This window comes from Talpa europaea (genome assembly GCF_964194135.1).
Source record: "Talpa europaea genome assembly, chromosome: 7".
NCBI classification, from domain to species: Eukaryota; Metazoa; Chordata; class Mammalia; order Eulipotyphla; family Talpidae; genus Talpa; species Talpa europaea.
Genome location: NC_140074.1, coordinates 134,066,713 through 134,091,511, shown reverse-complemented (window position 1 = coordinate 134,091,511; position 24,799 = coordinate 134,066,713). Strand labels below are relative to the sequence as shown.

The 24,799-nt window shown below is 54.0% G+C and overlaps 1 protein-coding gene across 1 annotated transcript; it reads left to right on the top strand.

Annotated features, from left to right (window-relative positions):
• Nucleotides 1-313: 313 nt before the first annotated feature.
• On the top strand, nt 314-14,875 carry ST6GALNAC1 (ST6 N-acetylgalactosaminide alpha-2,6-sialyltransferase 1; the record flags this gene model as incomplete). Its single annotated transcript, XM_084238088.1, has 9 exons — nt 314-435; nt 12,475-12,622; nt 12,837-13,005; nt 13,141-13,312; nt 13,521-13,659; nt 13,877-13,980; nt 14,130-14,219; nt 14,304-14,403; nt 14,684-14,875. The coding sequence occupies 9 exons, from the start codon at nt 314-316 to the stop codon at nt 14,873-14,875; spliced, it is 1,236 nt and encodes a 411-aa protein (XP_084094214.1).
• Between the last annotated feature and the right edge of the window lie 9,924 nt (nt 14,876-24,799).

Here is a 24,799-nt window from a genome sequence, read left to right as displayed (position 1 = left end):
ATGTGTGTGTGTTTCTCGTAAACTTCCACACTCAGATCTTAGCTTCAGAGGCACAGAAAAGGAAGGTGAGCTTGTTTGAACAACAGGAGTTTCTCTTCCTTCAAGCCACGCCAACCTATGAGCCTTCCCACGGCAGCGAAGGTGGCTCCTCCTTTCGCTGGCAGCCGGTAGCCTCCGTGTAACCAGTGGCTGCTCAGACAAAGGGTGTGCACTCGGCCGGGAGGCCCAGTGGCCGGACCAGAGGCGCTCGGGTCCAGCTTCCTGCACCTCAGCCGGGGCATGAAGGCGCGTCCTCCGGGCCTGACCCAGCACCATGAGGGCCTGTCTGTGGAGACTCGGTCGCCTGGGCCAGCGGCTCCTGTTCCTGGCCGTGCTGCTCTTCATCCTCTTCGCCCTGTCCTCCTACATTAAGGAGCCCAACACAAAGCCATCCAGGTAGGAGTCCTTTAAGCCCCCCCTCATGATGAGAGTAAACTGGGGAAGCCCCCTCCCCGGGGAACTGGGGGAATCCTGACACGCCGCGGCACCCCAATGGTGGGCTAGGAATGTTGTCAAGAACCTGGGAAGAGGATGGGCAGGAAGACAGGGGGCAGGGAGTCAGTGGTGCTGAGGTCCCAGGGGCCGCCGTGAGGGTGTGAGGAAATGGAGGCAGGAGTGTGAGGACTTCGGGGCTGGGCCTCCAGGGGGCACAGTTAGAAACCAAGACGGCCTCCCCTCTGGGACCCAGGGTTCGCAGTAAGGGCAGCTTGGGTTAGTTCTTGCAAGCCATTCTCTGCAGAAGTGCTTGTGTTTCATTGCAAAATCACACCCTCCCTGAGAAGCCTGTGGGGGACCCCAGACCTCGCTTAGGGAGGCAGCTTCAGTTCCAGGGCCCAGGCTGCCCCTTCAAAAGGGTCTTCTGAGCCATTTTGCTGATACCCATACCTCCAGCAGTCAGAAGCTCGTTTCCCTCCAGACTCGTTGTTTAAATGATTGTGTTTCACTATTCTTAAAATTTGAAAGTAATACATGATCCTATAAAGTTTTTTTTTAAGATTTATTGTTTATTTATGCATACAAGAAACGGGTTACAGGCCAGGGGTCTGGAGGTGAGAGGATTCACCAGAGAGTGGGGAACAGAACAGGTGGATCTACTGAAATCCACTGCGGAGGGGAGCAGCGAGGAGATAGGAGAGGTCTGCTGCGCTATGTGGGTAGCTCCCTGGCCAGCCGGGGATCGAACTTGTGCTGCAGTGGCTGCCAATAGCTTGATAGCGCTGTCTTTAACCCCTGCGCCACCAGGAAGGCCCCTATTATAAAGTTTCTTTAAATACAGAAAGGTGAAACAAGAAGTCAGTTCCCCCCAAAAAAGAAAGTCAGCCCCCATCTCTGCCTGGCCCTCAGAGGTAACCACTCTCAGAACATTCCCGTACATCTCATCACTGTCGCCCCCTCCCTCACAGGGGATACACGCCACGGCCCGCCACGGACCCCCGAAACCGCAGATAGTACCAGACTCTAGAGTCGATGTTTCTCCCTGTTCATACCTAGGAAAAAAATTCATTTATAAATGAGGCAAAGGAAGAGATGAACAATCACTAGTAATGAGATAGAACGTCATGAATTGTAACAAAGTAGCGTAATCAAGTCGAGACTGTGGACTCAGAGCATCTTACTGCGCGTGGTATTTTCAGACTCGGTTGACTGCGGGTGACCGAGACCGAGGGGAGTGGAGCCGTGGGGAAGAGGGCTGTTGTGGCCAAGGCCACACCTCCCGCCCGTCCGCGGCACCCACCAGTGTAGACCGTCAGGCACCACGCTAAGGGCTTTCTGTTTATCAGGTCACTAAATCTTAGGATTCTGAGTAAACCAAGACACAAGCTGCTAAAGTGGGTCACCCAAATGCATTTTGCTTTTGGGTGGTAGGGTCAGGTTTCAAACCCAGGCATTTTGGTTCCATAGCCTGTGCTGTTTACCCACGCCATGCCACACCAGGCCACGCCATGCCACACCATGCCACGCCACGCCATGCCACGCCACGCCATGCCACACCACGCCACGCCACATCACACACGCCCTCAGGACAGAGAGGAGGGAGGGAGGGGGCGGGAGGGCGTGGGCACACGCACACAGCTCCTCGGGCTGACTTTGTAAAGCAACTCCAGATCATTCCACCTTGGTCCATACAAATCTACCTCCTTCTCTCTCACAGCTCTAGAACATTCTATAGGATGGATGGGTGGACTATTTTATCAATTGAAGCTTATCAACATAATAGGTCACTTTCATTTTTCACTTACCTTCGGGCACTGAAGTATTTCCTTAGGGAGATTTCTGGAAGCAGGATTGCCCGACAAGGACACATTCGCATTAGCTGTCTAGAGGTGCCACCAGGTCCTCAGACAGCACGACCGTGAGAGGTGTGAGCCCCCCCCAGCCCCATGGGTGGCACAACTGGGTAGGATTCGTGTTTTTATAGCCGACTCCGCTGACCAGTCCCGGCCCTGGGTCCCGGGCGAGTGTGAGGATCCGCCTGTTTATGAACATTTGTGTCTTTCTGCGGATGGCCTGGCCGTGCTCTTGCTCTTTTTCAAAATTATTTTTCTTTCCTGTGGGAGCTCCCTTGACGTCAGGGACACGAACCCTTTTTAATCACTTATACTGCAATACTTCAGGTGCTCCTTCTGGCCTCCTATTTCTGTGTGTTGCTTCGATTGTGTTGTCCTCAGTGTCGTCTTTCGTCCTCAGGTAGTTTGTAGGTAAAGTCCCTCGATCCTTTCCCTTGTGGCCGCCAGACTTTGTGCGATTTCGAGGAAAGTCTGTCGCCCCCCGAATTAGCAGGATTGTCCTCTGCATTTTCGACTGGTTTTATGCTTTTGTTCTTCAAGCTTAACTGGTTCATTTGAAATGTATTTTTGTACGACGCTTGCAGGTGGGTTTGTATTCACGGCAAGAGACAAAAACCCAGCTCAGTGCAGCTTGAATAAGAAGACAAGGGAGGACTGTGGGCAGCACCTCAGCGGACAGCAGGCCCCTGGCCAGGGGGCTCGCAGGGGCTGGGGAGCCTCGGTCCTTCCCGGACGCTGCCTCTGAGCCTGGCAGGCGGGGCAGGTAGATGCACCGGTGCCTGTTTCTGGGTTAGCTGCTTCTGGAGGTGGGCAGTGCCCTCCTTGAAAAGGAGGGAAAGGGGCAGAGTCCGACCTGATGCTGGCTGCCGCCCGCTCCTCCGCCTGCCTCCTCAGCACCCCGTGCTCCCACCCCATGCTGCCCCGCCCCTAGGCAGGGCCATGGCCCTGGGCAGGATGAGGGGGTCAGGGGCCGTGGAGAAGAGCAATGAGCTGGAATCCCATCGGTCATCTGCACATCTGCCTTAAACTGAATCTTGTTGTTGTTTTAAATCTCCCCGTAGCTAGTTGTTTAGACTGAGTTTTAATCGTTGAAAATGACTGATGGTAGAGACTCTTCCTGAGGTGTGGAGGGCCAGGCAGACTGAGAGGCGGAGGCAGGAGGGCGAGGCCTGGGGCATGGGATCTGTGCTGCCCAGAGCTGGGGGGGGAGATGGAGCCTGGGCCGGCTGGGGGAGCGGGCAAAGGGGCGGCGAGCAGGGCGGGCAGCGCAGGAGGACGGCATCTGGGCTGTGGGACCACTTGCCTCTCAAGGGCCTCAGGGAGCAGCCGGCCTAGGAAGGGCGGGCCCGGCGGGCGCCGAGGCGGGCGGCCTCCGAGGAGGTGGTGTATGAAAATGAGCCCGTCAACAGTGAACCGGTGGCCTGGGAGGAGGAGAGTGGCCAGGCTGACCCGCAGGGTGCTGGGGACTCCCCAGCAGACCGTCCTGCGTGGAGGGAGGGACCAAGGCCAGAGGACGGCCAGAGACGGTGACGTGGTGACAGGAAGGGGCGATAAAGGAGATGTTTTGAAAGAGGTGGAGAGAGAGGCCTTGGCAACTAGACACCTGGAAAGGCCCAGCTCCCTTCCCAGCGCCGCCCGGGCAGAGGGGGAGAGACGCAAAGGCAGAAGTGAAAGGAGCTGTAAAGTGTCCCCCACTTCCCATGGGCGCCCCCCTCCGCCATGGGCTCCCGCTTTGTGGGGTGCTTACGCCAGCGGTGTCTGCGCAGCTGCGAGGTCTCAGATGGCCGAGCCTGGGCTCTGCCCCGCGAGCGTCCGCGGATGGCTCGGGGTCGTCACCATCTCGCTGAGGATGAGTGTCTTTGCCCTTTGACAAGAATGACGCATATGAGACTTTCAAAGTTAAGCCCAGAGCCGCCCAGTCGGGAGGCAGCCTGTGGCCACCCAACCCTCCCGGTGCTGACTCAGGGACACCCACCACCCAGGGGGCCGAGCGGGAGCGACAGACTTGAGCTAGTGGGAAACAGCCGTGAGGATCCCAATGGGGTGGGGGCAGCGGAGCAAACTGAGGGTCCCCCCAGCGGGGGGCATGGGCCAGGGCGACAGGGCGAGGCTGTGGAGACGCAGCATTGCAGTGAGGCCTGAAGGCCGGCGACATGTCAGCCAGCGGCTCCGCTGCAGAGGATGCAAGTGGGGAACCAGTGGTGCAGGAAGGGGAGCCGCGGGATCAAGGATCTGGCTGGGGATGAAGTCAGCCAGCTGACAGGCCTGCTGTGCCCAGGGATGGCCTCGGCGAGTCGCGGTTACTCGGCGCCCGTCAAGGCTCCAGGGCGATGGTGCCGTCCGCATTATCGCCAGCGCCATCAGCCCTTCCCCAGATGAGGGTAGTCACTTGTCCGGTGTCACCTGGTCCCTGACGTTCACATGCAGGCAGGCTCCAGAGTCCCTGCTCCCCGTCAAGACACAGGCTGACAACGCCCTGGCCTCTGCCTCCCTGTCACGTCACCGTGACGTCACCAACCCACATAAACCTTCAGACCGTGTGTTTCTCATGGGCAGGGACGGCCTTGACGCGCTGCAATTTGAACCCGGACACGGTGCAACTGTAACTGTGAAAGACTGAAGTTGTGGCCTTGAACTTTATTTTATGAAGTAAAATAAATGTGTGCTTTATGCAGAGTGTTCTGTTCATAGGTTAGAGGGTAGGTGTTGGGAGGGTGGTTTTAAGGGGCAGGACAGGTGCCATCACGATGGCCCAGGACGGAGTCGAGGAGGCCGTGGGCAGGGAGGTGCTGGGGGCAGTGAGATCAGAAGGAAGGACAAGCATAAGTCAGGTCGGCTGGACTTGGGGATGGAGAGAAGGGCGGGGAGCACGGGGGGGAGTGAAAAGACAGTTCTGTGATTTCCAGCCTGTTGTTGGACTGTCCCGCTCATCTGAAGACAACCCAGGTGCGCCGAGCTGGGGAAGCTTTGGCCGAGTCTCCCAGTGACGCCCCGGCGTGTCACTCCAGCCCAGCTCTGTGCCTCCGCCTGCTTAGCTTTTCTAGTCTGGGATAAATTTGGAAGATTCTATGGCTTGTTTTGGTGTTGGAGGGGATCACGTAGCGTGAGCTATAAACCAGACGTGCGGTTTCTTTCTTTTAGTGTAAGAAATGAGACTATTTTTACAAGCTCCTGAGTCATGACTCTGTGCCCTCATCCGCCAAACTTAATCTCAGCCATTGCTACTCCCCTGCCCCATTCCCAGAAAGGCAGCAGAGGCTCAGGGCCCTGAAGCTGTGCCAAGGCCTAGCAGGAGGCCCCTGATGCTTCACTGTCCAACTGCCGCGAGGCACCTGCTCCTGCCCCCGCCCCAGGGCTCTTTCATGGCGCCTGGCTGTGGTGGGAGAACTTCCCTCTCTTCCTGGGTTCTGCTGCAGCCTTTTCCCTTCAGGGTCTTTTTTTTTTTAGCACCTTAGGGCTCTACCAGGAAGCAGGGTTCCTCGGGACCCAGCGACCCCTTCTCTCCCTCTTCTACCTCCTCTCCCACCCAGAGTAGACCTTCCCAGGGAGGGGACAGTGGTGGCGGGAAGTAGAAAAGTCCTTCTTCAAAACGTTTTATGGATTTCACCGGGTCTCCTTGCTCCAGGGCTAGGAGCTGGGGCAGGCCTCGTGGAGCAGCAGTTCCCAGCTCGGGGCCCGCGGTGGGCGGCAAGGGGCAGGTGCTTCCACGGTAAGGGGGGAAATAGTGAGACAACGTCCCCAATTACCGTACAGGGGGAGGTGTTGGGGCATTAGACACAGCAAAGGGGTTCGGATGTCCCTGCCCTCTGAGCACAGGAGCCCACAGGGGGCTGAGACTGTGTCACCAAGCCTGACTGACGCGGCCAGCCCGTGTTTGTAGAACATATATTTTTCAAAGTGCCTCTTTGTAGTGGCAGGAAGGCCCAGAGCAGGATCTCTATGATCCAGGATCTCTATGATCCAGAGTCCCGGAACCCTCGGTGGCTTTTCAGGCTTTTATGGAACTTTTTACACTATTTGTAGTGCAGCACCCAGATATATGATGGCCGGCAGGGGTGCAGGGCAGGGTGGGGGGGCGGGAGTCTGGCAGGCCTCCCGGCCCCCAGTGAGTCTTCATTCTTTCTGGGCTCTCTGGCCTTCTCTCATGGTCTCTGCTTCTCGTTTGCTGGCTCTGTTCTTGTTCTGCTGCTCTCATTCTTTTGCTCTACTGGCATCCCCGTGACGCCACCCTTATAAGCCCAGTCTCGGCCCAGGTGTGCCCACCTATGCATGCCACACCCCACTCCAGGTGCCGCCATCAGGCATGCATGTAGGACCACAGGGATCTCTCATTAATGCTAATGGCAGGAGGGCGGAAAAGCCTGATAATTTTTCACTCACCCTACACTTTTATATACTGGCTTGACAATCCTCACAAGTTTTGGGAGACACGTATTGAGATTCCCATTAATGGATGAGAAAACGGGGGCCTGTTTTGCAACCAGCCCAGGCCAGGTAGGTTCATCAGTTTTCACGATGGAAAGATCATTTTGGAGCCGTCAGATTTTTCCAGGCCTGTAAGGCTGAACCAGGGCAGGCATCTCTCTCGGTCCTCCGCTGCCTTCTCTCCGTCCTCCCACCTGAGTGACGCCGCCCTTATGGCCCTCGTGCCTGGGCACAGGTGTCTGCACTTACACATGCTCCGGCCCAAGTGCCCATCATTACAGGCGCGTGGGCAAGACTACAGGTGCCGGTCACACATGCTAATGGCAGGAGAGCAGAAAAGCCTGATACAGCATTTACACTTCAGAGTCCAAAGTGTTCTGGGACGTGCCCAGGATGGCGTGACCGGCCAATTAAGGGGCGAGACACAACTACTTGCCACCCAGTTTGCTTTGTTGCCCATTTGCCAAGTGCCAAGAAGTTTCTTCTTGGATTCAAGTTGAACTCTTGAAGACAGCTGTAGGGTAAAGAAAATGTCAGGCTTTTCTGCCCTCCCGCCATCAGGATAGATGATGGACCCTTGTCCTGAATGCATGCCTGATGGCGGGCACCTGGAATAGGGTGTGGGCATAGGTAGATGGGACTCACCTGGGCTGAGACTGGGCTTTTAAGGGCGGCGTCACGGGGACGCCAGCAGAAGCTGAGAAAGAAGCCGATGGGAGAAGCAAAGAAGCAGAAGCAGGGATCAGAAAACCTGCACCGTGACCAGTCCTGACCCTTACAACAGCCGTGGAGTTCAAAAGAGGTCAAGTCACGGATCGTGACACCCACAATACCCCAGAATGCTGTCCCTCCTGTCACCTTTCGGGAGACTGGCCCAGCTTGCTCCCCCACTCCCGCGGCTGCTCCCCATGCGTGACCAGCACTCACCCGGGAGGCACACCTCGCCTAGACATGCTTCCAGAGTCCTTACCACAGGGCGGTGGAGGCCAGAGCTATTGAGGGAATCAAAGGGAGCTTTTGAGCTCTTCACGTCTCCTTGATAAGAGTCTTCCGCTCCTCCTGCTTGTATTGACCTTTGATTAGGGGTTCATTGCCACATTTCAGTTGGAACAACCCTCCCAGCATGCTATCCACTCACGGCTCCCCCCGTGTTATTTCTTGTGCTGAATTCCAGCGAACAGAGCTCTCCCGCTGACAGAGGCCCGAAGCTGGAGTAAAGGACTTTGGACCTTCTGCCCCTTTTCTGTTTCCAGGTTTCCCTTGGTAACGTGTATTTAAGATTTTACAGAGAAGAGGACACCAGATAATTTTCACTTGTTTCATTTATTGAGTAAAGCGATAGTCTTCCTGCCAATTTAGTTTCTAAAGTGCTGCCTTTTATATTTTACCTCCCAAATAGATTAGAATGATGACATTAAATTGCTTTTTGCTTGGCTGGGACCCAGGATTGATTGTCTGTACCTCTGAATCAGAGGCCCTTAATAAAAGTACTCCCGTCCCCACCCAGTCTGCCCCGGGTGTGGGTCACGGCACCTGGATGAGACGCAGGCAGGGCACAGAGGCTGGCACGCATCTGAGAGTTCGCTCACTGGCGGGAGCTTAAGCAGAGGCCTGTGTACGCACGCATGTCCCCAGCGGCCACAGGTGTAGCTAATTATAGGGAATGGCCCTGAAACTTACTCATGCCACTTTGTCACCACCTGGGCTGTGACTTCCGGTCACCCCGAGCGGCGGATGTGTGGCGCGGAGCAGCGGGCAGGACAGGGCACCGCTCGCGCCCTAGGCGGGCTGTGGGGCCGGATCACATCAGAGCTGACTTGGCCCAGACAGCGGGGGCCAGGCCCACGCTGAGGTTTGAGGTGGGTGATGTGAAAGACCACTCCGTCTCAACATCTCCCTAGTCCTGGCAGTGTTACGGTCCTGGCAGTTTGGCAGGGAAAATGCCACAGGCCTCTTGAGGTGGAGAGGAATCTAAGAGTTACAGCTGGGTGGCGAGAGCTGCTTCCTAAACAGCAAACACTTAAGTTTTGCTTTCCCCAGGGGTGTGCACGCACATGCCTGGAGTTTAAGCTCAATCCTCAGATTAAAGAGAAGCAAAGCGAGTCTCACCCCCACGCGGCACTCAGCATTTCTACTAAACAAAGGTGACACACAGCTCAGCCAGGAGTATGTTCTGGACTAACTCGGGTTTTCCACTCTGCATTGAGAGGTGTTCTTGCAGCCCAGAACCCAATCACTCCTTTCCGGCCCTAAACCTCTCACATTCAATTTACTCTACTGAGTCATACAACAAAGGCAGAGGCGTTTGCTACCTAAGGCCAGTTCAAAATGTGTGTGTTCCAAGAGGGAAGGACCCCAGGAAGCAAGGACCCCACGGCCAGCCTTTTGCTAGAACCCTCAGAGAATCTGAGTCCTTGCTCAGTGTCAAGGTCAGCACAGAGGCTCCTCCCAGACACCGGAAGCAAGGCAGGAAACGTGGTGAGTCCCAGGATGATGAAAGCCCAGCTCAGGAGGCAGCGATGAAAGGTCTCCTTTGTCCCCTGCCTTTAACAACAATGACTTCTGTGGCCCGCGGCCTGTGCCTTGTTCAGAACTGTAGTCCTGGGACACAGGGCACCATGCAAGGGAAGGCCCACAATAAACATTTGCTCTGTGGGATGTTCTCCATACAAACCTATCCCAAATTCAACGCCACTTTTGTTTAAATCCATTTCCTTATGACCAGAATGTTCTCGAGCCCCACGAAAAGTGGCACCGTGATAAGCTCAGTGGTCCGGGCTGCAGAAAGTAGTTTCTTCCTTCTTGAAGTTTATAATCTGAGTTGAGCCTGGGGTGGGGAACTCCTCTGGCCTCCGGCTCCCAGCACATCTCCTAGTTAGAAGCTGGCATTTATGTGTGGGATGATATGTCTTGGGCGCCACAGGGGGGAACGTCGTATCTGGTTAGGTTCATGGCTGAGCACCCAGTAACGAACAGGGTGTCCAGAAGAGGTGCTTGTAAATATTTGCTGCGTAAAAGAATGAATAACAATGACTGGGTTGAAATCAAAGCAGCAACGAGAGGCTGAGGCCAGGCCGAGCAGATCTCCACCTTGCCCACTGTAAAGGCCGGACTGGCCACAGTGCAGGTTTTCTGATCCTATGCAGACCGGGTAAAGGAGGAGTCAAAGTCCTCAGTGGTTTTGCAGGTTTTTTATTTGGGGTTCACCCGGCATATGGCAGGCAGGGGTGCTGGCTGGGGGGCTGGGGGTCCTGCCAGGCCTCCCAGCCCCCAGCAAGTCTTCACTCTATCTGGACTCTCTGTCGTTTGTTCTGCTGCTTCTCGGCTTCTGCTTCGGCTTCTACTGCTGCTGCTGCTGGCGTCCCCCCGTGACGCTGCCCTTAAAAAGCACAGTCTTAGCTCAGCTGAATCCCATCGACCTAGGCCCACACCCTATTCCAGGTGCCGCCATCAGGCATGCATTCAGGACAAGGATCCATCATCTATCCTGATGGCGGAAGGGCAGAAAAGCCTGACATTTTCTTTACCCTACACCCACATAAATCAAGAGGGACCGAGAAGGGGCCCCTCAGAGGAGGGAGAGCTGAGTGTGTTCCACGCCGGCGCTGCAGACGCGTGTCGGCTGCTGCACAACGCGGCGGGCCACTTTCCAGAGAAGAAAAACTGAGGGTCGGGGAGGCCAACAGCTAATCCGCAGAAGCACCTCATCCTCACTGAGCTCTTTCTCCTCCTCACGTGGCCTCAGTAAGCCTGACCCAGATGGCGTTGCAGAAGACGGTAGAAACCAAGGGAACTTGGGACAAGAGCAACCGAGATGAGGCAGGACGCCAGGTAAAACGGGAATAGAGGACACCTGGCAACCCACCTGGGTGACGGCGAGGTCCCTAGAGAGGAAGATTCTTTTTCCCAAAATTCCCAGAAGCCCACCCCCGAAAAAAACACCTATGTAAACAGAGACCCCGCCTTGAAGTCCAGCTAGAAAGACAAGCACAGCAGAGGACACACCTGATATTAATTTGCTGAAACTGATCCTTCTGATGGCCACATGTAAGAGTGAGATTAGGAAGAAAATAAATATCCCTCAGCCAAACGCCTTGACTAGCCACCCGGCCCTGTCTTCTCCCACTGCTGGGAAACGCATCCCCCACGGAGTCGGCCTGCCTGCTCTCCCCAATCCCTCTCCACCTCCTGCTTGAAACGCAGCAGCTCCGCCTGGACAGGAAGATGCTGTCTAAGCTCATTTATCTGACAGAGAATGCAAATAAAACCTGCCCTGCCCTGCTGTGTGGGACGGGTTCCTGGCCCCCCTCCACTGACCCCCCCTCTTCTACACACTCCCCCCCACCAATCTGGGGTCGACGCCACAATTCCAGCAACCTCTAGTCCCCAGGATTCGCAGCTGAATCCCCCTCATTTGCCACCCTCTCTGGAGGGAAGTTCGGGGGGAAGCTCTCCTCACTGCCATGTTGGTGGGGGTGGGGACGGAGCCCCTTCCTTCATGCCCACTGAGCTCGCACCTCCGGCCTCGCGTGTTAGTGTGGTGACTGCCCACCTGGCCCGTCCGGGAGTGCCTCTTGCCCCAGGCTGGGAAGCGAGCCTCTCATCCGTGACCTTCTGCACCTAACATGAGACGTGCAAATATCCCAGATCTCTCGACAAATATTTGCAGAGGATGTACATTCTCCCAGCAGTGCTGAAAGGCGAAAGTTTGTTTTTAAGCGGCATTTAATGCAGGAGAGTGTTTGCAGTAAATCTTTGAGGTGGTTATTACAAAATCAAGATTTGGCAGCCACAGCCCTGACAGGAACGCAGCTCCCCGTTTCCTTGTGAATAGGTCACCTTTGCTGCCTGCGCTGCATTTGAAAAAATAAAAAGGTCAGGCGAACCACACAGCTGTTAGGTGACAGCACTGGGATCACACAAACTCATTCTTAGAATTCACCAGAACAGCCACAGCGGCCAGTCCTGGCACCCCGGGCCCTTTGCCTCTTCACTGGCCAGAGGTTAAGTCTCCAGACCCACTGGCAGTGCACGGCCTGCACCTCTCTGCTCCTCCTGGCTCTGGAGACTGGTCTGCAGGCCCCCTGAGGCACAAGGATGAACGCTAGTAGTGACGAACAATAACTAATGATAAAATATTTTAAAGAGTAAATACAAGTTATGCTTCTGAAGTTTCTACCATGTTCAGCTTCCATCCAAAACGATCTGTTCCTAGGCCTCACCATGTCGAGCCCCCGCAGACGTCTACTCCACAGGCAGCCACGACAGGAAGGGACACACCTGCCCATGGAGCGTCTCCACCAGGGAACAGCTTGCTGGACACACAGCCTACTACGGCCACAGCCCACACCACTGCAGAGAGCAGGAGGGCAGAGGGCGGCCGGGCGGCCACCAAGGAGCAGAGCCGGGCGCCCAGCTCAGCCAGGACGGTGTCACCGAGGAGTCAGCACAGGACGGAGACCGTGGGCAGCAGGCTGTCACCGAGAAGTCAAGATCAGGGGACAGTCTCTCACAGGACAAGCCCGGACTCGAGGACAACCAAAGGCAGGGGACGCCTCACTGAGAGGCCAACGGCCACAAGGACAGTGTCAGCAAAGCCTCAGGGCAAAGCGACCACCCGAGCAGGGACGCCCACTCCAGGACGCCAGGTGCCCACCACCCCCAGAGCAAGGTCAACACAGAGGGGACCGAAAGGTGTGAGCACAGCAGCTGTTCCGCCCAGGAAGACGGCCCAGACGCCCCCGCGCTCCGCCCGGCCCCAGGGCCCCACCACGCAGCGGGCCCAGAGACTGCAGGCCGCCAACTTCAAGTCTCAGCCCGAGTGGGACTTCGAGGACGAGTACAGCGTGGACAACGGGAGCCTCCAGACGGTGAGCCTGTCGCAGCCCACTGCGCCTCCCTGCCCTGGACACCCCCCCAAAGCCCGAGCCCAGCCCCTGCCTTGCTCCCCGGTGCGCAGCCTCTGCCAGGTGCTAACTGTGCCCACTGTGGGGGGTGGCAGAGGTGGCGCCTTCCCAGCCGCCAGGCCCCTCTCTGAGGCCCGCCCCGGCCCCTTCCCCGCCTCACCTGTCCTCCCGCCTGCAGACCTGCCCTGACTCAGTGAAGGTGAAGGCCGCCCGGTCCCCCTGGCTCCAGAGCCTCTTCCTGCCCAACCTCACCCTCTTCTTGGATTCGAGTCGCTTCAACCAGAGCGAATGGGACCGCCTGGAGCACTTCGCACCACCCTTTGGCTTCATGGAGCTCAACTACTCCGGTGAGTCGTGGCCCAGCGCGGGGTGTCAGGCCGGGCATGGAGGCAGAGCCACCAGACGGTTGCCTCTGGCGCCGCTTCCCTGGGCCCTGGGCCTGGGGCATGCGGCCGACTCCTGAGGGCCCCGCTCTGTTCCAGTGGTGCGGGACGTGGTGGCGCACTTCCCCCGGGTGCCGCAGCAGCAGCTGCTCCTGGCCGGCCTGCGCCCCGGGGGCTCCCGCTGCGCCACCTGTGCCGTGGTGGGCAACGGGGGGATCCTCAACAACTCGCGCAAGGGCCAGGAGATCGACAGCCACGACTACGTGTTCCGGTGAGTGGGCCCCACGCCGCCTCGGCCCTGCAGGGGCGGTCCCCCCCCACCCCGGGGCGCTCTGCAGGGGGCAGTCCCTGCCCCGTCTGGGAAGAGGGGGTGCCCGGGGTCTCCAGAGGACCGCCATATATGACCGTCCCCTCCTCCCCACCGGCCTCCACGCAGCGCCCCTGCGCTCACCCTCTCGTCCGGTGCTGTCTCCGCGCAGGCTGAGCGGGGCCGTCATCAAGGACTACGAGCAGGATGTGGGCACGCGGACGTCCTTCTACGGCTTTACCGCCTTCTCCCTGACCCAGTCGCTTCTCATCCTGGGCAGCCGGGGTTTCAAGCACGTGCCTACGGGGAAGGTGAGCAGCGAGGGCGGGCGGCCACCTGCACGGGCAGGGTGAGGAGCCCGGGCTGCAGGCCACGTGTAACGCAGGCTCTGTGCGCGGAGAGGTCAGAGCAGGGAGGTGAGGCAGAGGAGGCCCGAGGAGAGCAAGGGGCCGCGCAGAGCCAGGGCCTGGCCGCCCAGCCCAGGGGCCTGGGGCAGTTCTCCCGAGGCATCACTGTCCTCGTCCTCAGGACGTCCGCTACCTGCACTTCCTGGAAGGTTCCCGGGACTTCGACTGGCTGGAAGCATTTCTCCTGAATGAGCCCCTGAAGAAAAAGAGTCTTTTCTGGTTCAGGTACCCACCCCCACCACCACCGCCGAGCTCCGTGAGCCGTGGTGAAGGGCGGATAGGGCACGCCGGCCTTGGCATCACCTGGAGCGGAGGGGATGGGCACCCACCGGATGAGGGGAGGCCGCTTCTGACTGATCCACTCCTGCCCACAGCCGCAATCCCCGGGACGTTTTCCCAAAAGACCTGCAGCTGGACAGGTACCTGCTGCCGCACCCAGACTTGCTCCGCTACATGAAGAACAGGTGAGCAGTGAGCGTGGGCAGCGGCGGGGCCAGGCCCCTCTCGGCCTCGCAGCTTCCTGACAGTGGGGCCCTGGGGCTTCGCAGGTTCCTGAGGTCCAACACCCTGAGCACTGCCCGCTGGAGGATATACCGCCCCACCACGGGCGCCCTCCTGCTGCTCACCGCCCTCCAGCTCTGCGACCAGGTGAGGCTCTGCGCCCGGAGCAGGAACACCTGGAGGAACAGCTCCGGGTGGTTCTGGGCCTCTTCAGCACAGGGCGATGGCTGGGCAGGGCATGCATCTGGGGCGTGGGGAGCCGGTGTGGGTGCATGCATGTGTGCAAGTACATCTAGGGGGGCTGCGCCCAGACCCCAGGGGTGGAACCATGATAAAGGCCCGTACCCCCAAGCCCCCAACACACACACAGCATTCTGAGTCCATGAGAAGAAGCCTGGGAAGCAGCAACAACTCCGTTTTCACACAGGTGAGCGCCTACGGCTTCATCACTGAGGGCCATGAGCGCTTCTCTGATCACTACTATGACAAGACGTGGAAGAAAACTGTCTTTTACATCAACCATGACTTTGCACTGGAGAAAAAAGTCTGGAAACGGCTACACGACGAGGGTATCATCCGGCTGTACCAGCGTCCCGTGACCCCCAAGCCCAAGAGCTGAGTGGGGCCTGAGATATAATGGCCTCGTCGCTGTCCCAAGGCACGAGGGTCGGGGGAGTCTCGAGACTCTTCTACCATTTGCTGGGGGCTGGGGCAGGCGCCAAGCCCCTCCAGACTCTGAGGGACCCTTGTGATGAGGGCGACGGTGGGCCCAAGGCAGCAAATGATGGCTGAGTTGTTGGAGGCCTTGGGAAGCCGCAGCAGGCTCTGGTCCATGCAGGGGACTCTGTTCCTCAGACCAAGGAATCTCAACGGAATGTGTGACAAGCGCTCAGCACCGCACATCTGTGGAGAACGTCCCTTCACCATCCACAGCCACCTGCACAGAGAAGGAGCCTGAGCCTGTGGAGACAGATTTGGTTTGAATTCCAGACCTTCTACGTAGCAACTGTGAAATCTTAAAGACTTGACTTACTCCACTCTAGATTGTCTAGAGGGCCCTTCCAGGGGTTATTTGATTCTGAAAGGATCTGCACCTTTCCTTGTCTTGGAAATATTTACGATTCCCTGAGTTGTAGAAAACTGATAATTAAAATGACTCTGGTCCGGGCCTCCCTGGTGGTGCGGGTGGTTGAGCGCTGCACTGTGAAGCTGTCCACAGCCTCTGCAGCGCGGGTTCGATCCTGGTTCAATACTGAGAATCCCACATGGTGCAGCAGACCTCTCCTGTCACACCCGCTGCTCCCCTCAGCAGTATATTTCGTCGGTCTGCCTGTTCTGTTCCCCGCTCTGGCTCTGGTGAATCCTCCCACCCTCCCGCGCATCTGGCCTACACCCCAGTTCTTCTATAAATAAATAAATCTTTAAAAAAAAGTGATTCTGGTCCATAGACACGCAAATATATTTTGTACCATGAAGAAGCAAAAGTCGTTCCTGTGCCAGTGACCAGCGTCATTCCTGAGAGCAAACGCTCTGCCTGCCCGGGTGTGTCTGTCCTTTGCGTTCTCCTTGAGCCAGTTTCCACATCTTACTAGTTTCTTCCCTAGTTAATGAGATAAGTCAGATCTTTGACATGTGTTCATGTTAGACTCGCGTGAAAGGTCACGATTTTACCTTTTAAAAATCACCCTTTAACATTTCCTTGGGCAACTGTTCCCCACGATGTGAAGTGATGTTCCCGGCATGCTCCTCACCGGGATGCTCACACGGCTGCGTATGAAGAGCCTGAGGCAGCAAGGACTGCTGTGCCATTCTCTTCCATTTTTCTGTCATGCCATGAATCGGCAGTTCTCAAAACCCCACGGTGAGAATTTAAGCTAAGTCGAAGGTGTTTCAGTTCACCTTCTCTCTTTGAGTTCTGTCTCCAGGCGTTGGACTCTGAAGCCCAGAAGAACTTAAAAATATACTGAACAAAATAAGGGTCAAAGCTGATTAACACCCGCTGGGCTGGATTTGCTCGCCTCGAAAGGGGCGCACTCCCTGTTCTTGGAGGCAGGTGGCAGCATCACAGCGCCCGGTTTCCACAGGCCCCGCTATTCTTTGTCAGGGTTTCCCACCTATTCTTCCAGCAGGCCTGACATGTTCATTCTTCCGTGATGAATTCTAGTACCTGTTTAGGATCTAGAAAAAAAAATATTTTGATGTTTTATTGGAATTTCATTACCTTTATAAATTTACCGGGGGAAAATATACTGCACTGAGTCATCCTTTCCGAGAATAAAAGATGACTCACTGCTTGTTCAAATCTACCTTTACACAGACTTCGTGTGAATTGCAGATCTTCTACTGAGCAGAAGTGTTTCCTCCAACAGCTTCGGAGCACTCCTAATTCAACTTCTTGCTTTGTTGCTATCTGGTTGCTATTCTGCTAATGTGTTCTCTGTAGCTACAGCCTCCCCACCCTTACTGTTTATGTTTAGGAAGACTACTGATTTTTGCATAGCAATTTTGTATCCTGCTACCTTACTATACCTGTAATTACACACTATCAATAGAGGACCTCCAAATGCACATCCTCAGGCTACCCAAGCGAACAGCTGAGCTTCATGTACTTGGGTCTAATGTGGAATAAACGCTTGGGTTAACTCTATTCTGATTACCAGACAAAAGAGCTGGAACAACGAGAGGCATAAAAGGATCTACATGCAGGTGATGGAAGAGTTTATGGTAAAGTGTACTGCAAGGTCTGTTATTAAGACAATGGGGTGCAGCTGTATGAATAGACAGACAAGCAGCAGAATGGAACGGAAAATTGTAACATCCCACCCAGGTACCTGCCAAATCCCTGAGTCAAAGCAGACTTCGTGACCAGCGGTGCCCAGACAACCAGCAAGCCGTTGGAAAGAGATCAAACTAGATCTATAACTTGCCCTGATGCGAAAATATATGATTGAGCAAATGAATATAATAAAGATTCCAGCAGAACTTCCAGCCCAGGTGCAGTGAACACTCCAGTGCAGGCATCATTAACAAGTTTGCTTACTTACAGCTCCTGCCCTTCCAAGATTCATGGCCAGGGCCTCAGCACTCTTCTCTACAAGGTTGGGCAGCCAACCAGCTGGTCCCTCTCTCCAAGGCCATCCCCGAATGCCTGCATCTTTCCCCCCTTGCCTTGCCCCTTGTCTGGGGACTTTGCCACAAATGGTTGTGCCTGCTGAAAAAACGATGCTATCCAGGGCCTCCCCTGGTGGCGCAGGCAGTTGAGCACTGCGCTGTAAAGCTGTCTGCAGCCTCTGCAGTACCGGTTTGTTCCCTGCAGGCCGGCGAGGGTCCCACATGGCGCGGCAGACCTCTCTTGTCACGCCCGCTGCTCCCCTCAGCAGTGGATTTCAGTCAGTCTGCCTGTTCTGTTCCCTGCTCTGTCTCTGGTGAATCCTCTCAACCTCCTGCGGATCTGGCCTGAACCCCGGTTATTATATAAATAAATAAATAAATAAATAAGATGCTATCCATGTAACAGATATGGACACAGCTGTGTTTAAAAGGAATGCTTGGTCTTTAAACCAGGGCTCAGACCTTAGGGGGTACCCCAAGTCTGGGACCTCATGTATGAGTAATAGATCGTCTGCTGACCTCACCATTCCTGAAGTACTGCTTGTTCTTCCTCTGCCTGGGTAAAAGCTAGAGTTTATTTCTGCAACAGCACCACACACAAATCAACTCCAGGAGGTTCAGAGGACTAAGATTTAAAAATGAAGTAAGACTAGGGTGTAGGAGAAGATTTTGTAATATGACTCAAAATTCAGAGGCAATAAAAGTTTGACAAAAAAAAAAGGACTGGCCAAGTAGAAATAAAATTGAATATGGCAAAAAAAAAAAATCACCATAAGGGCCTCCCCGGTGGCGCAGCGGTTGAGCGCTGGGTTGCGAAGCTGCCCGCAGCCTCTGCGGCGCCGGTTCGATCCCCGGCTGCTCCCCGGCTGCCGGAGGAGGGTCCCACATGGCGCAGACCTTTCCTGCCGCCCGCTGCTCCCCTCAGCAGTGTGCTTCGGTCCTTCTGCCTGCTCTGCTCCCCGCTCTGGCTCTGGTGAATTCTCTCACCCTCCCGCGCTTCTGACTGTACCCAGTGCTTGTATAAATAAATAAATAAATAAATAAATAAATAAATAAATAAAACAAGTCTTTAAAAAAAAAAAATCACCATAAGGTCAAAGGACAAATGAAAAACTGGGGAAAAAATATTTGCCATATATCATGGATAAATGGTTGCTATCTCTAATATAAAAAGGACTCATGGGCCTCCCCGGTGGCACAGCGGTTGAGCGCTGGGTTGCGAAGCTGCCCGCGGCCTCTGCGGCGCCGGTTCGATCCCCGGCTGCTCCCCGGCTGCCGGGCGAGGGTCCCACATGGCGCGCAGACCTCTCCTGCCGCCCGCTGCTCCCCTCAGCATTGTGCTTCGGTCCTTCTGCCTGCTCTGCTCCCCGCTCTGGCTCTGGTGAATTCTCTCACCCTCCCGCGCTTCTGACTGTACCCAGTGCTTGTATAAATAAACAAAACAAAACAAACGAACAAATAAATAAATAAAAATACATGCGTCTAAAAAAAAAAAAAAAAAAAGGACTCAGAAAAATGGCAATGAGGGCCTCCCTGGTGGCGCAAGGGGTTAGGACACAACCTGTAAAGCTATCCGCAGCCACTGCAGCATGAGTTCAATCCCCGGCCAGGGAGTGACCCACATGGCGCAGCAGACCTTGCCTGACTCGCCGCTGCTCCCCTCAGCAGATTATTTCACTCAGTCTGCCTGTTCTGCTCCCCACTCTGTCTCTGGTGACTCCTCTCACTTCCCCCACACCTCTGGCCTGTACCCCAGTTCTTGTATTAATAAATAAATAAAAACTTTTAAAAAAGAAAGAAAAATGGCAACGAGACAAAAGTAGACACAAAACATGAAAAGAACAACTTTCTCAAAATAAAATTATAAAAATGGTCCTTAGCCATGTGAAAAAATATTCAACTTGTACTAATTTTAATTACCCTGAGAAATCATTTTTCACTTACCAGACTGGCAAAAATCAAGATGCATGACCCCATTTTGTTGGCAAGACCACAGGGAAAGAACAGCTTTTATAGTAGCTAGTGGGAATGCAAACTGATACAGCCTTTTGGGAAGGACTTTGGCAATATCAAAGAAAACTACATATTTATCTCTTTACCAAAATCCCTTACCTGGAATTTACCCTGAAGATATAGCTCCAATAATACAAGAATAAATATACACAAAGTTATTCACTGCAGCATTGTTCAAAATTGCAAAATAATGGAAACTGCTGAAACACTTGGAGATAAAAGATGTTCACACAAAGAATAGTGCATCCACACAAAATACCGTACAGTTAAAGAGAAGTTCTACGTGAACCGACATACAGGGATTGCTAAGATATATTAAGGTTTGGGCCTCCCCGGTGGCGCAGCGGTTGAGCGCTGGGTTGCGAAGCTGCCCGCAGCCTCTGCGGCGCCGGTTCGATCCCCGGCTGCTTCCCGGCCACCAGAGGAGGGTCCCACATGGCGCGCAGACCTCTCCTGCCGCCCGCTGCTCCCCTCAGCAGTGTCCTTCGGTCCTTCTGCCTGCTCTGCTCCCCGCTCTGGCTCTGGTGAATTCTCTCACCCTCCCGCGCTTCTGACTGTACCCACTGCTTGTATGTATAAACAGACAAACAAACAAATAAATAAATAAATCTTTTAAAAAAAAAAAAAAAGATATATTAAGGTTTTTTTTTTTTAAGTTTTATTTATTTATTTGTTTATTTATTTATTTATACAAGCACTGGGTACAGTCAGAGGTGCGGGAGGGTGAGAGAATTCACCAGAGCCAGAGTGGAGAGTAGAACAGACAGACTGAGGGAAAACACTGCTGAGGGGAGCAGCGGGCGGCAGGAGAGGTCTGTGTGCCATGTGGGACCCTCGCCCGGCGGCCAGGGATCGAACTGGCGCTGCAGAGGCTGCGGGCAGCTTCGTAACCCAGCGCTCAACTGCTGCACCACGGGGGAGGCCCTATTAAGTTTTTAATATTTAAAGACAAAAGAGATTTATAGTATTTCTACCTTTTACATAGAAAAGAAAAAAATAAAAATATATACATGTCTGCTTATTTGTGTGAAAGGAGACATGAGGAAAAGCTATCAAAAACTAGTGAGACTGGTCACCTAAGCGGGTGACTAGGAACGGGAAAGAAGGGGTGAGAGTGTAAAATAAGGCTGGCAGGAGGAAGCAACATGTCTCTGAGCATTTTTTTTTTTTTTTTTGGCATCATTATGCCTTTGTGCCCTACGTGTTGAAAAGTAACAAAATTGAAAGGATGGGGAAAAAAATCTCAAATGTGAAAAATAAAGAGAACCGGGTGGCCAAGGGGTTAAGACACATCCTATGAAGCTGTCCGCAGCTCCGCAGCACGAGTCGGATCCCTGGGCAGGGAGCAACCCACGGGGCACCGTAGACCTCTCCTGTCTCCCCGCTGCTCCCTCAGCAGTGTATTTCAGTGGATCTGCCTGTTCTGTTCCCCACTCTGTCTCTGGTGAATCCTCTCACCCCCCACACCTCTGGCCTGCACCCCCAGCTCTTGTATGTCTCAATAAATAAATATTTAAAAAGAAAAATAAAACCAAAGGAACCCAATTCTACTTAAATGTTATTCATAACCACACAGAAAAAGGGAAAACTCTATTCCAACTGTATATCCTCAGAATAGAGACAAAAAGAATAGTAAACACATGTTGAATTCTAGTTGGCAGGTTGGTTTTACGCGCTGATGTGGCTTAGTAACTCTAAAACTACGCTCAGTGCATGATGGAACTAATGTGGGTGTCTATGAGCTGGGCACTCAGGGCAACTGTGAGTATTTGCTATCTGCAAATCACAGCAGATCATTCCTTGACTACGTAGTGTAGCTGAAATCACGAGGCAGGCCCGGGGGCACCCAGGTCTCTGGTGACCTGATCACATGACTGTCTCCATGGTGGCCTCAGGATAACTCTGCCCGGGATGACATCAAATACTTTGCTGATGCAAATGTCTCTTGACACATGGTCACCATGTCCCCTTCCCTGTCCCTCAAAAAACTGTGCCCCCCCCATTCCTATCCCACCCTCCAGACCTTATTCCTCAGAATATTGTCACATGATCAGCTTTTACGGGCCTGTATGATTTCAATAGATGGCATAAGAACTTCTGCTCATGCAGCAGTCTTGCCTTGCACACCTGCTCCGTGACTGCTGTGTCCCTCAGCGCCCGCTGCGAAGGCGCAACAAAGTTCCTGTCACGACAATTAAGTGAAAACATGAAGGGGACTGGAAACCAATTTTCTCATTATCACAAAGTCACAAATATGGAAGACCACAAGAACAATGAAACTTAGAGTGTTGGACTGGAATTGGAGGTGTCAGTATGAACTTGTTTGTTTTTTTTTTGATGAGTGGTTTTAAAACGCATTTGTGAGCCGCTGGAAACAATCTCACAGACACAGTCTGCTGACACGTAAACGAACACACGGAAAGTCCTGCCTGAGTGTAAGGGATACAGGCTGGTACCGTATTTGGGGACTCACAAAAAAATAATAATAATAATTATAAGGGAAATTATATATAAAATAATTATAAGGGAAATTAGAACCAAAGTTACAAACTATTGGGTTGTCAGAAAAGCCATGATGCATTTTTCCTTGAAAAACATAGAAAAAAATACATCATGACTTTCCAACAACCCAATACTTAGGAAGAAGCAGTGAAATAAACTTTTTTTTTAAGATTTATTTATTTATGCATACAAGAACTGGGGTACAGGCCAGAGGTGTGGGGAGTGAGACGATTTACCAGAGACAGAGTGGGGAACAAAACAGGCAGACTGAGCGAAAAGTCACTGCTGAGGGGAGCAGCGGGGAGACAGGAGAGGTCTGCTGCGCCATGTGGGACCCTTGCCGGCTGGGGTTTGAACTCATGCTGCAGTGCCTGCGGATAGCTTCATAGGTTGCATCTTAACACCTTGCGCCACCAGGAAGGCCTGAAATGAACTTTTTTTTATAAAGATTTATTTATTTATGCATACAAGAACTGGGGTACAGGCCAGAGGTGTCGGGGGAGAGAGGATTCACCAGAGTGGAAAGCAGGACAGGCAGATCTACTGAAATACACTGCTGAGGGGAGCAGCGGGGAGACAGGAGAGGTCTGCTGCGCCATGTGGGTAGCTCCCTGGCCAGGGATCAAACTAGGCCTCAGAGGCTGCCAATAGCTTCATAGTGCTGCAACTTAACCCCTTGCACCATCAGGGAGGCCCAAAATGAACTTGTTATTCACAACACAACTCAAATGTATTCAAAGAAAAACATATAGATACAAATGCTATGATTCCAAATCACCCTACAACTTTCCACCAGCTCTCCTCCCTAGTCCATAAATCGTTTTCCTATTCCTTGGTCAGTCTGTACAATAAAGAGAACATTGTAGGGTAAGGGAAAAATTATCAGCCTTTTCTGCCCTCCCGCCGTTAGCATTAATGATGGATCCCTGCGGTCCTGCGTGCCTGATGGCGGCACCTGGAGTTGGGTGTGGGCATGCATAGGTGGGCACACCTGGACTGAGACTGGGCTTATAAGGGTGGTGTCAGGGGACGCCAGGAAAGCAACAGAATGAGAGTAGCAGAATGAGAAACAGCAGTGGTAGAAGCAGCAATGGCAGCAAAAGCAGCAGCAGAGAGCAGAGACCACAAGAGAAGCCCAGAGAGCCCAGAAAGAGTGAAGATTCACAGGGGGCTGGGAGGCCTGCCAGCCTCCCGCCCCCCCGCACTCCTGTATGCTGTGTACCTGGGTGCTGCACTACAAATGGTGTAAAAAGCTCCATAAAACCTGAAGAGCCACTGTGGGCTCCAGTTCTCTCCTTTACCCGTCTGCCCGGATCATAGAGAACCTGTTCTGTGTCTTCCTGGCACCACAAACATCAAATAATCTCTGAAACATAATAAGCTGGCAAATCCAGGTCCTGCCAGCCTTGGCTTCCTGCACCCAGAGGGCCCCGCTTCTCAATCCTTCTGTCTGCATTTATTCCGCCCAAACAATGTAAGAAACAGGATCCTGCAGGGAAGATGGCTGCCTGGTGCCTCCTCCTAACAGCCTGATGAAGTCACCTTATTTCCCGCCGTGCCTGTGAACCTGTAGAAATGTGATTCTGCTCATTCATACCCAGGAGGGAGGTTGAGAGCCCTCCTCTAAAATCAGACAAAAGTGGCTATTGTCAATGAGGTTGGTGAGACTGGAACATCCCACTTTGCCGAGCATCTGGGGGGTGGGGGGCAGGGACCCCATCTCAGCCCAAGTGCAGGGCCAGCAGGAGGTCCCGAGACTGACCATCTACCTTTCAGTCTTCAAATAATCAGGACCCTGAATCTGTTTTTCGGTCCAAGCCTTGAACTCCTGCTTCACTTACATTTTACCTGCATGTCTCCTGTCCCCAAACCCTTTCTTCCTTCTTCCTTGCATGGAGGCTCCGTCCCTCAGGCACCCCCTTGGTGCAGAAGTTACCCCAGCTCTCATGGTGGTCTGATAAAGGCTGGTCCCCACCCCGGGGGGCCATCATGGCCTGTGAGACTCTAGGTCTCCCTCCTCCCCCCAACCCGGGAGAAGAGCTTGGAAACAGGAAGCTGAGGAGCCCCAACAAAAAGGGCCTTTGGATGGCAAAACTGTTAGGGGGAAATGCTGTCCTGAGCAAACCCCATGCAGGCTTTGTGGAGGCCAGGAGGGGAAGTCGTGAGGCCCTGAGGGCGGAGCTAAGCAGCATTTTCTCTGTGTGTAAATAAAACCAGCCACGCTGGGGGGTCTCGGGCACTTGGCTCTGCTCTTGGCCAGGCCGGCTTGGTCTCCCAGGTCACTGGGGAATCCAGGCGGGCAGAATGGGTAGGACGCATTGAAGACTTTATCTCCCTCTTTTCTCCCTGAGGCTACATTTCCTCCTTTCCTTCCCTTGCCAAGAAACCTTTGTTAACCTTTTGTGTGTGCCTGAGCGTGAGTCCCTTCCGAGGGCGTGCGAGGACCCACTGTCAGGCAACCCGTTTTATATCAGGGTTGCCCTGTAAAAAAAACCACAACCAGACACATTCCTATCCTAAAAAAAAAAAAAAAAAAAAAAAAAGCTGAAAACATGGAAGGTGGTTTCCAGGCTTTTCTCTGCCACTTTTATCTGCCGGCAGCCAGCGGCAGACTTTCCAACCCCTCGAAGTCAGTCACACCCGCGGGAATGCCCTTAACTGCGCATACGTGCCAGGCCTGCCAGTCACTTATCGATCGGAGAGGAGCCACCCCCTCCTCAGGGGCCTGGGGTGTGAGGAGCCACCCCCTCCCAGGGGCCTGGGGTGTGAGGCCCAGGTGCACAGGTGTGGCTTGGAACACCCAGGTCCACATTCTCAGGCTGCTGGGCTGCTCTGTTCACATGTGTGCAAATGGAATTCATCTGGCTTACAAAGACAAGCAATCTGCTTCTCGCCAGATCCATGGGCAGGTGACCGC